The following is a 12,636-nucleotide window of genomic DNA, read 5'->3' as shown; positions in this document are numbered from 1 at the left end:
TTGTTAGTAGCAGCAGAACTGTGAACAGTGAAATTGTATTAACGTGTTGTAGCTGGACTTGTTGCACTCTAATGCACTGCATTGTGAGGAGTGACTGTCTGTGCTGTGCCCCAGTGAAGAGATCTCAAATACCAGTGGATTATATAAAATAATTCTGCTGCTAATAACTTACAAAAAGGTATGATTACAGATTTCCAGTGCCAATACACCGTAAAGTCTGTCATAACTTCGGAATAGGATCCAGTATTGGATTCAGATCACATTAGCAACTATCCGTTTGCTGGTTTAATGTGAAATTCAAAGTTAAATAAATTGAATTTATTTTAATTTGAGAATTGGAAGTGTATAAATGTGTGAGTATGAAAATATGTATATTATCTGAGGGGAGTACGGAGGCTCTATTTCGAAGTCTCCTATGGGGCCCTGCCACTCCTAGTTATGCCCCTGGTTGTTGAAATACCTGCTGTATCCATGCTGTTGCTTTCAGTACATAGTGTCAGGCTCAAAGGGGAGTGGATCCTCTGTACCACCGCGGACGATGACGTAAGCTGACACCTGGGACTGGAATCCAAGTGGCACCTGGCTTTCACCAGAGCCCGTTGCAAAGCGGGTTGGACTTGCTGTGGCATGGTACCACCAGGTCATTCCACAGGTGCGACTTTGTCCGCGGTGGCAGTCAAGGTTAGGTACAGAGACGTTGAACAGAATCATAGTCAGGAACAGGCAGGAGGTCAGGATGGGCAGCATGGGATCAGAGTCAGGGACGTAGCAACAGGTCAAGGCTTTCTCATAGTCACAAGGCACAAAGATCCGGCAGGGTGTGCAGGGAGAGGCAGGATTATAAGGAATTCAGGGTATGGCCAGTGCCAATTAATGGTGCGCTGGCCCTATAAATCTTCTGAAGCCGGTGCGTGTTCTCGACATGGGTCACAGGAGCACCCGTGACACACAGGTTGTACAACACACAAGCTAATAAAAAAAAACACATAGACATTTCTGGCACAAACCATTCACTGATTTCTAATATTATCTTAACATTTTCGCAAAAAATATGCCGGACTACAGTTTTTCCGGGGAAAAGTTAAGAGGCAAGGACTAGTTAACATTTCTGACAAGAGAAGCGTGATCTTTAGTATTGAAAAGAAGGGCCCAAATGGTTCACCCGTCGGGTGGTCACTTGGTTTCTGCTTGTGCACGCTTTAACAACAGTAGGGCACATTTACGTACCCGATCCTGTCACGATTCAGCGGCACATTATCAGACGAGGATTCAGGTCTTCCGGCGATCTACTAAGGTCGTGCGCCCGATGTCCACCAGGTGTCGCTGCTGCGTCGAGTTCCGTCGTGGTCTGCCGGAGTTCACCATTTCAACATCCTCTTCCCGGTGCATGAAAGTGCGTGTCAAGCGACACAATCCGATCGTGTGCCAAAAAAACAATCGTGTGCCAAAAAACTTATTGGACTTATTGGAAGATACTAGTATTGGAAATGTCCAGATTATGATGGGAAGCAATGGGGTCAAGAGAACAGGAAATTGACAGAATAGATTTTTGCTAAATTAAGGGTGTGAAGCTGTTAGATGACGGGTCTGGGCAGACATCTGGGTTGTGGGAAGAATCTGTTTCCAATTAAAAACATTTTTCATTTTGAACCATATGGCCACCAAATGAGAAGGTGTAACCTGAAGTAGTGATTCAAAAGCTATTTAAAGCTAGAGATATTGCTTTGGTTTGCAGAATTGTAACTATATGAGATATGATGTAGGATTTTTTATTAAATCCTTATAAAAGCATCAAACAAGCATAAGACTATTTCAAGAAACAGATTTCATAGTCACATGTCTGGCCTACACTAGAGAATTGTGTTCTTTTGTCAATAAACCTTGATGGAAAATATATAGAAACACACCTTCTTAGGATACCTATTAACAATTCATACACTCACCTGCTCAATGCTACACCCTGGTATCAAAGGGTGATAAGAGGAAAAAGAGATCAATGAACTACTAATGTGGCTATAGGTGCGGGGATATAGAAAATAATTTTTTATTAAAACAATAAAACCTGAATAAGGTTATATTAGGACAATATCATACCAGTAATCTCACCCTAAAATAATCAAGCTATTCAGCTGATTGCAGATGGGTCTGTGTAACTGCTAATACTGCAGACAGAGCTGGAAGCAGACTGCTCCATGGTGGCCATCCATGTTCAATGTAGGAGCCAATGAGCTAATCATTGTGGGTGATGTTGCATGTCCCTAATTGATCACCATTACATGACTTGTCCTATGGATGGCTACATTATATACCACCAACACATACCATATGAAACCTTCTGTTTGTTAAAAGCAGGTAACTTTATTCTTTTACTTTATTAGAAATGTACAGAAAAGAATTTTGTTTTTACTGCATTTCAGCCCATTCTTTGGATAGTTTTGGCGTTCCATGCTGCAGCAGGGCTCCGTTTACTGAGATATCGTCAGCCTTTGCAGCGTTTCATAGTCTCCGCCTCCTTCTTCAGGCATGCGCCATTGCTGTATCCGGTTCAAACCATTTGGATATACAGAGTCTAATCTATCTATCCAGTAGACTTCTCTTTGTAACAATTTCTTTTTTATGATAGCGGAATTGCTAACTGTAACTAGTTCCAAAATTAGCCATCTTAAGTCATAGACCTTGTGTCCATTTGCTTTGAAATCCTTTTACTGTTTCATGCTTTTCTGTGTTCTAGTTTTCTTTTTTTACTTTCTTGTGTCAGATCTACAGAACTTTTAGTAAGAAACTGCTTAATCATAGATTTGTGTTCATTAAGTCTCATCTGAACGCTACGTGATGTTTGACCTATATAAACCATACTGCAAGGGCATTTCAACATGTAAATTACATTTTACTGGAATCTAATAGCCTTTACGAGGATGGTTGAATTTGGCCCCTTTAATTGTTGCAGTACAATGCTGACAGGAGAGGCACCCAAACGTGCCCTTCTTCTACGTACACACTTTTTGTTAGATCAAAAATCACGTAAATCAGATCTTATCAATTAATTAGCTATGGATCTACCTTTTTGTACACGAATTCTGTTTTTTCTTTAAACAATTTCCCAAATTTAGGGTCGTGCTGTAAAATACCACAATTTTTAAATTTAGCATGGTGATACAAGAAAGTAAACCTAGAACACAAAAAATGCACAAAAAAAGCATGAAACGGCATTTCAAAGATAAAGGACACAATGGGGCAGATTTACTTACCCGGTCCATTCGCGATCCAGCGGCGCGTTGTCTGCGGTGGATTCGGGTCCGGCCGGGATTCACTAAGGCAGTTCCTCTGACGTCCACCAGGTGTCGCTGCTGCGCTGAAGACCATCGGAATGCACTGAAGTTCACCGTCCTATTGTGGGTGAAGGTAAGCGCGTGTCGAGCCACACTTTTTTTAAAAAAATGCGGCGGTTTTTCCGAATCTGTCAGGTTTTTTTAAGACCACGCCCCCCGATTTACGTCGCGTGCATGCCGGCGCCGATGCGCCACAATCCAATCGCGTGCACCAAAATCCTGTGGCAATTCAGAAATATTTGGGTAACATGTCGGGAAAAGGCGAATCGGGCCCTTAGTAAATGACCCCCATTGTCTATGACGTAAGATGGCTAATGGTTTGAACGAACAGTGTCATTTAATTGTATTCTTGCAATTGTTGTAAATATGAATTGTTCAGCTGTATATATCTAAGATAAGCATTGTGTTAAGGTAATAGCAATATTTAAGGATCAGGATACAGCTATGGCGTATGCCTGAAGAAGAATGCGGAACCTCTAAAACGTTGCAAAAGCTCCCAATACCTCAGTGAACAGAACTCTCCTGCAGAATTGAATGCCAAAACTATCCATAGAAAAAAATGATGGACTGATGTGCAGTAAGAACAAAATTCTTTTCTGTAGATTTTTAAGAAAGTACAGACGATCCCCTACTTAAGAACACCCGACTTACAGACGACCCCTAGTTACAAACGGACCTCTGGATGTTGGTTATTCACTGTACTTTAGCCCTAGGCTACAATAATAAGCTGTAGTAATTATAAAAGGTGTCTGAAATTAAGCTTTATTGTTAATCCTGGATCTTATGACAACCCAACATTTTTAAAATCCACTTTTTACAGAGACCAAAAAAAATTCTGGCTGGGGTTACAATTATAAAACATTCAGTTCCAACTTAAACACAAATTCAACTTAAGAACAATAGAGTAAAGTTACCTGCTTTTCAAAAATGGAAGGATTCAAATGGCATGTGTCAGTGGTATATAGTTTTGCAATGGCTATAGAGGAGTAGGAAGTCTCCAATTTGAATGCTGGCCATTAGTTCCACCTACGATAGATAGCAAACCAGTGAATTTTTTGAAGATTATCCTATGGATGGGTCATAAATAGAAGTCACTTTCATGAGTCATGAACTACCAGTGAAACAATGAATTCTCAGCAGATGGGAAGACTTGATCCGAGTCACCTTGTGTTTTAGAACGGACCTGCTATTATTTCGTAATCTATCACTTACTAAACAAATAAATATTTTTTAAAAATATACTATACTATGTTATTATTATGATTAATCTAAGTTTGAATTAAGACCACCACTCCCCACTTAAAATTGACCTTTCTTTTCAAAAGCCCCGTAGCAGATATCAATAGCACACACTGCAGGGGGCCATTTTGTATATTACAAATTTATACTGAATACTTTGTTAAATGGTGAAATAAGTGCAAGTACACAGAGTCTACTGTAGGTCCTCAATGCTTCTGTGGTTTGATGAATTATCCACATATTATACATAATCCTATCAATTGCAAGAAAATAGTTAAATGTCATTGTTACCATCTGGGCAATCATCTGTTTTAATATTTAGCAGCTACATGTCCTACAAGACATAAAGCCCCATGTGTAGAAAAGCTGTATGCATTCCATACCACAGATGTGGACCATGAGACCAGCTATTCTCATATATTGTATATATAGGATTTCAGGAATGTCCATACTTTAAATAATCTATACTGAATTATCCTTTCACATTCATCACTCAACAACACTTGCCACTGGATCTTAAAATAATCTTCTTTTCCGTGCCAGGAATTCCATAGAAGCGATCAGCATGGTGGCTTTTAAAGGTGTATGGACACAGGCATTCTGGAAAGCTGTTTCTGGAGAATTGGTGGCAACTCTTATTTTTGTCTTCCTTGGCCTTGGATCAACAATCAGCTGGGGTACAACAGACAATTCCCAACCTATGGATCTTGTACAAATATCACTGTGCTTCGGACTTGGTATTGCCACAATGGTGCACTGTTTTGGACACATCAGTGGGGCTCACATAAATCCAGCTGTAACTCTTGCCCTTCTATGCACAAGGAATATTACACTTGCCAAGGCACTATTTTACATCTTTGCCCAATGTCTTGGAGCAATCTTGGGAGCAGGACTTCTATATACTATAACACCACCCAACCTTATTGGAAACTTAGGTGTGACAATGGTAACTATATACCAAATACTCAAATATGGATTAGTTTAGGTCTCTGAAGTATAAAGTATGTTAAATAAAGTCACTCTAATATTCTTGGATCTGACCATTAATTTTACAGTCAATATCATCATCATTCCTCTCCATCAAAACATAGAGGTCAAGGTATCCTATTTTCATATGTCCACAATGAGAACAGAAATCTACAAACTTCTTATTAAATTTGCTTAGAAAAGTGAGACCTAAAGGACATTTACCACCAGGATGAAGCATTGTAAACCAAGCACACTGACATTCTGTTGCCCCCTCCGCAGGATCAGCTCTTCTTTTAGCTTCTTATGCTCTGTCCTTAAAATTATGTAAATTAGCCTGATGTGCTACAGGCTCCATATATATTAATGCTTCCTCAACCCCCTTGGGCTCATTTGCATAATTAGTAAAATATTTTTTTTCTTAAAAACCAGAGCATGTGAAGTTTAATGAATAGCAGATTTTGCAGATCCTGTCTGGTTGGTTCAGATTCATAATTAAACCTTTCACATAATTTCATAAAATGATAGGGCAGATGATAGTAAATTTTATAACATACTTTATTAAAGATTTTCCTATGTCCTTCTATTTCCCTCTGCCTTTCTATTTAAGCAGTTTGTGTGAATCAGCTTTCTGTCCTGTTCTCCACTGACAGTTGAAAGTTAATGGAACCTGATAATATTTCCAATGACAGTAACAGGAAAGTGTAATCTCAATCTTTTGTCTGCATACTTTATCTCTATGATGTGTATGGAACGTCAGGTACACTGCTCACTACAGGAGAAAGAAGGAGCAAAAAATGCGCAAAGAAGCTGCTTTACACAAAGTTTATTATAATCAACTGCAATATAAAACATATTTGCTTTGAAGGTTTAGTTACAGTGTAAACAAAAATCTCAAAAACACATTCTCAAATTCCCATTTCCAAATACAGGTGGAAATTTAATTTGCTACTGGGCCTTAATGAAATGAAATCTGTCTCCTAAAAATGCCTCCTAAACCTATAATATTCCCTTCAATGAGCATAGAAAAATAACTTTGAGTCCACAACCTGAGGAATACCAACTTGGAATTATGCAGACACTTGTGTTACTTGTCAATTACAACTAAAGTGATAGCTATGTGAAGTGACTCATGAGAACCAGATTATCTCTTCATTGCATCATCATTGGTGAATTTCAATCTGTGTCTCCGTTCCTATTTAGGGCCCCTACATTACATTATTTTTGGCATGGGCCTTCACACTCCCATAAACCACTATATATGAAGTAAAGATCTGCTGTAACTCTGGTCCAAAGTTTTGAAAACATTTGTTAAAATGATATAGCAGATTCATAGTTGTTAATGGTACACAAGTAGAGATGAGCGGACCCCTGACCAGTCACAGCTATGGCTAATAGTTTGGGGCGTCAATTTGCCTTATTGGCTGCAAAACTGGCAATATGCCGCAAAATATAGCCGCAAAACTGGCAATATGTCAGTTTCACACGGGATGCACCCAATCCCTGAATCCAAACTCAAACTTTGGGTCTGCTCATATCTACCTTTGAGACAAAGTGGCAGATTTATAAAAAGTGCCAGAGTAAGACCAAGCAAAGTGAGACCAGACAGAGCAGTCTGAAGCTGCATGATAACTCTGTCATAGTTTAAGACTATTAAGTCTAATTTTGCACCTCCTGTTAGTGGCTTAGTTTATGCCGAAAAAATGCAATATTATTTTGGTGCATCTCCATAATATTTGGTGCATGTCCCTTTTTCTGTAAATCCATGTTCGTTTTCTGAGGCCCTTTTGACAAATGTGGGACAAGGCATTGGAACAGATTAATGAGTCTGCCCCAATTTTCTGTCAAATACAAGGAATTCATTACATGGTTGAACCTTATCAGAACTTGCTCCTTCTTAGTGACTTTTGTCTGATATTTGATGAAGTTTTTGGTATTAGGATTTTTTGGTGCGAATTTGCTATTTCTTAGTGACTTTATTCAATATATAAAAATATTTTTCTTCCTATGACCATATTCACATCGTTTTTTGTACTGCCGTATATATGCTCATGAAATAGTGGGAAAACAGAGATTTAGCAGTTTTTCTCATTGTAGTCTTTACTATTTAAGATTATTTTATTCCTGTTTTAATAGATTAGGCATTTTTTACCCCAGGATGTCCAATATATTTGAGATTTTATTTTGATTATTTTATATGTGTTCTACAAAAAGGGGATTGATTTGGATTTTTAGATTTTTAAAAAATGTTTGCAACCCATAACCACTTCCCTTTAGGGGTTTGTTGTCATATACAATATACTCTAAAACTTTTTCTTGAGGTATGTTTTCACTACAATCCTGCAGGGTTTTTTAGGGGTTACTAAATGCTATTACCAACGGCTAAATGCACCTAAAGGGGTGGAGGCACAACTGCCTCTTCATACACCCTAAGCAACAGTATAAAGGGATAGTAAGGTTTGCTGTCAGGAAACGGTTAATCAGGGAATCATGTCCAACATTAACATATTTCTTTGCTGGTGTTTTCTTTATTTCAAATATTTTTGGCTTCAGATAAGTTCTCATTTTACTCTACTTTGCCATCAGATAAATGAAAGGCTCTCCATTGGCCATGGACTCTTAACAGAAATTATAATTACATTCCAGTTAGTGTTTACTGTTTGCTCAAGTTGTGATCCAAAAATCAAGGACAAATACCCAGCACTTGCAATTGGAATTTCTGTTGTAATTGGACATTTATTTGCAGTAAGTATCAGTGTTTCTAAACTAAAATTACTTTTGTACTCGGGATATCAACTCATTATTTGCATTCCATCAACAACATGATTTTACATTTGTATAGGGTGCAATTTTTCATATATTTTACACATTTTTTTGTTGACAAATGGTGCACATACTGTGGGTGCGGAAAGTATTCAGACATCTTTACATTTTTCACACTTCATTGCAGCAAATTGGTAAGATAAAAAAAAACTTTTTTGTTCATTAATGCACACTCTGCACACCATCAAAAGCAGAAATGTAGATTTTTTTGCTAATTTATTAAACAAGAAAAATTTTAATGTCTCCTGGTCATTGGTAATCAAACCTTTTGCTCAGTGATGAGTAGAAGCACTTTTTTTTAGTAACGCCATGAGTCTTCTTGGGTGTCACTGGCTGCCCCAGCCCCGCTCCCGTGAACTTCAAGTCTCTCCAGGGATGCTCAATTGGGCTTAGGTCAGGGCTCTGGCTGAGCCAGCCAAGAATGGCCACAGAGTTGTTCTGAAGCCACTATTTTGTTATTTTAGGTGTGTGCCTAGGAAGGAAGAAGGAAGCAGGATGCTTGGAAGGTGAACTTTTAGCTCAGTTTTAGGTCCAGATCACTCTAGAGGAGGTTTTCATCTTGGATATCTCTGCACATTCTGTCATAAAGCCCTGACTTGTGGAGGGCTGCAGTGATATTTGACTTTGTGGAACATTCTCCCTACTGCATCTCTGGAGCTGAGGCCACAATGATCTTGGGGTTCTTCTTTACCACTCTCACCAGGGCTCTTTTCCCACGATAGTTTGGCAGGATAGCCTGTCGAGGAAGAAAAACTTTAGTACTGCAGAAATTAATTGTTAACCTTGGCCAGATCTGTGCCTTTCCACAATTCTTTCTCTTGCTCTGACATGCACTGTGAACTGTAAGGTCTTATATAGACAGGTGTGTGCTTTTCCTAATCAAGTCCAATCATTTTCATTAAACACAGCTGGACTCCAATGAAGGAGTATAACCATCTCAAGGAGGATCAGGTGGAAATGGACAGTATGTGACTTTCACAGCAAAGGTTCTGAATACTTATAACCATGAGATATGTCAGTTTTTCTTGTTTTCTGTCAAGATGGTGTGCAGAATGTACATTAATGAGCAAAAAAATAACTTTTTTTGATCCTACCAATTGGCTGTAATAAAAAAAGAGTGAAAAATGTAAAGGGGTCTGAATAACCATTGTATATTTTAATTTAAAGGTAACCTACAATCAGAAATCAACCTGTTATGGAAGATCTTATGTTAGGTTCCTATTAACCTAATCTATCTTAAGATAACCCTATAATATTTTATAAACTAAACTTTAGCTAATATGTACATTTTTCAGAGAGGCCATTGGGACGTGAAGTAGCCTCTCTGGGCAAAGGGTACTCCACAACCCAGTAGCCACTGCAATCCCTCCTTACCTGTGCATCCTCGATGGTCTCAACAGAAGTCATTAAGGGTAGCAGCATTCACAGTAGAAATGTGGCACAGGGTTATACGAAACTTAGTAAAGCTGTGTCGACCAGCTGAGGTAGTTCACAAATGTGCAAAATACATGTTTTGGCTCCGGCACTCCAAAATTTGCATTAATATTTATTAAAGCATCATATTTTATTCCTCATAAGCTAATAACTAAGAAGACCATGACTAAGAACTGGATATGAATTTTTTGAAATACGTCGGTCATTACTGGTTTATGCATCGGATAATGTTTTTTTTAGCTTATGAGGAAAGAAATGTGAAGTTTTAGGGATATCGATTTTTTTAGAGTGCTGGAGCCAAAACAGTTCTTTTGCACATAAGTGAACAGTGCTTTTTACCTTTTCGAGACATCTTTATATAACTGGTTTTTGTTTTTGAATATTTTTTTTTTTTAAGATAAACTATACTGGAGCAAGCATGAACCCAGCAAGATCCCTTGGACCAGCTGTCATTATATGGAAGTGGGACAACCACTGGGTAACTATTTAAATCCCATAAATATTTAGAGTGTTACTTAAAGGGGTATTCCCATCTGGGCATTTAAATTAAATTTAATTAATTTACCATATGTAAACATGTTTTCAATTGGATGTTATTAAAAAAATGTTCCTGGTGTGAAGATAATTTCTCATAAATGTGGTAATTTGGTCCCTTAGAAACGAGATGGCTTCCTCAGATACGACCACCTCACATATTGGCAGCAGTGGCCAGACATGCGATATTGAGTCCTGCGTGACCACTTGACTTCAGCGATCATTACCACAGGACGGCTGTTGGATATGCAATAACTCCAGGACATTTCATATACAAAAAACTTTTTGCTTCTTTGTACAATCACTCCAGCAGAGGTGGCCGTATCCGAGGAGCCAGTCTCGTTTCTAAGGGACCATATCACTACATTTATGAGAAATTATCTTCACACAGGAACATTTTTTTTAATAACTTCAATCTAATTGAAGAAATGTTTATATATGGCAGATTAATGAATCTGGATGTGAATGTCCAGACGAAAATACCCCTTTAACTTTAAATCCAAATTCCATAAATCCATAGTGCTGTTGATAATAGTTAACTTTTTTAAATACTTTTTTAAGAAGATGAGGAATATTTATCAGTCAATTTGCACCCGAATACTGGAGTGATATATTATTTCCAACTAGTATCATACAGGGGCTGTGGTCTCTGAAAAGGTTGTGCCCTCACTATAAAAAGTCTGTACACCCAAAAACTTCTCAGATGGTGCAAAGCATGGTCGGACTGACCCACCGGGGTGCCAGGGAAAGCACCGGTGGGCCCTGAACCTGCTGGCTCCGGCTCGTCATTGCACCGACTCTGCCCCCTTGGCACTCCAACTCTGCCCTCTTTTATCTGTTCGGGACTTCCACTAGGTTTTTTCAGCGTAATTTTTGTGCTGAAAAACTTGGCTTATGCTCGAGTATTTATGGTACATTTAATATTCCCATGTAGCAGTAGGTGGGCCCCCAAAATCAATTTCACTGGCGGGCCCTTGGTCCCCCTGTCCGACCCTGGTGCAAAGTATGACTCGACAGTATACGCCACAATTATCATTCTGCATCAGACTCTATGATAGATCAGGCACAGCAGAAGACTAGTCTAGTCCTACTAGTCCTACTCTTCAAAGGCCCTTCGTGTATGTTCACACATGGTTTGGGCAAGGATTTGGAAGTGTTTGCACTCAAAACTAGCTCTAGACGCCTCAAGCAAAAAGTCTCTAACTTTAGCGAGTAACCACACTATCTGTTCAAACATGTGAGGATTCTTCCACAACTGGTTTTGCACCATGGTGTCAATAGCAATGGAAGGTTTAAAAGTCATCAATACCTCTTTAAAATCTTGTCAGATCTACATTTATGTTTTAAACTCATTTGTTTTAGGATTTTCTTATCCCCTTAGTGACGCGGCCTAAAAAAAAGGCTCTAGTGACCGGGCATTTTTAGCGAATTTTTGGGACCTGAGGAGTTAAGTTAAAAAAAATCCACTCCCTTAAAAATTGTATTATTTGTTTTGTTCTTTGTTCTCATGTAGATTTACTGGATAGGACCAATTATTGGAGCTATTTGTGCAAGTGCTGCCTACAATTATATATACTGTCCTGATACAGAATTCAAGCAACATTTGAGGGAAGCTCTTCAGAAAGCTAAACAGAAGACAAAAGGGAAATACCTCGAGGTGGATGACATAAGAAGCCATGATGATAATGATGACTTAATCCTTAAGACAGGAACCATCCATGTTATTGACATTGACCAAAGAGACGAGAAGAAGGGAAAAGATTCTGCCAGTGAAATATTATCGACTGTATGAAGTTCAGAATTTTTGGGATAGTTTTTTTCCCAGGATCTAGACAAAATTAACTGAGTTCACATATGTACTTGATGTATTTCTGTGTCCATTTGTTACGGTTTAGATGGTTTATAGTGACATCATTATCCAAACCATTTCAGAAAGCTGCAAACAATGAGTGGTGTACGGTTGTGTTAAAATTGTGCATTCATAAAATATTATTTTACTCTTGCAACACCATCAAAATGTATTCATAAATTGAATTTTAAAATGTAGCTTTGATTTTGCCAAAGCCAGTAACATAATGATACCTGTAAAATCGAAACCTGCAATGCCAGGGACATTTCACTATTTTTATGTATTTTAATGTGATAGATCTATCAAGTGAGTGCTCATGCCAAGTGGTTTGTTAAAGGATGCAGCAATTCTGTTTATCAGCAATATATGTAGTCCTATTTTACACTAAATGACCAAAAGGATGTCTGGACCTGACCATCACTCCATCCTATTCCAAAATTATGAATGTAAGCATGGAATAGC

The 12,636-nt window shown here is 38.4% G+C and overlaps 1 protein-coding gene across 1 annotated transcript; it reads left to right on the top strand.

Annotated features, from left to right (window-relative positions):
* The first annotated feature begins 4,908 nt into the window (after positions 1-4,908).
* LOC140134005 (aquaporin-4-like) lies at positions 4,909-12,188 on the top strand. Its single transcript, XM_072154678.1, has 4 exons — positions 4,909-5,514; positions 8,121-8,279; positions 10,189-10,269; positions 11,839-12,188. The coding sequence occupies exons 1-4, from the start codon at positions 5,134-5,136 to the stop codon at positions 12,115-12,117; spliced, it is 900 nt and encodes a 299-aa protein (XP_072010779.1). The 5' UTR covers positions 4,909-5,133; the 3' UTR covers positions 12,118-12,188.
* Positions 12,189-12,636: the final 448 nt, after the last annotated feature.

This window comes from Engystomops pustulosus, chromosome 5 (assembly GCF_040894005.1).
Source record: "Engystomops pustulosus chromosome 5, aEngPut4.maternal, whole genome shotgun sequence".
Lineage (NCBI taxonomy): Eukaryota > Metazoa > Chordata > Amphibia > Anura > Leptodactylidae > Engystomops > Engystomops pustulosus.
Note: the sequence above shows the minus strand (reverse complement) of the source record. Positions and strands in the feature narration are given on the sequence as shown.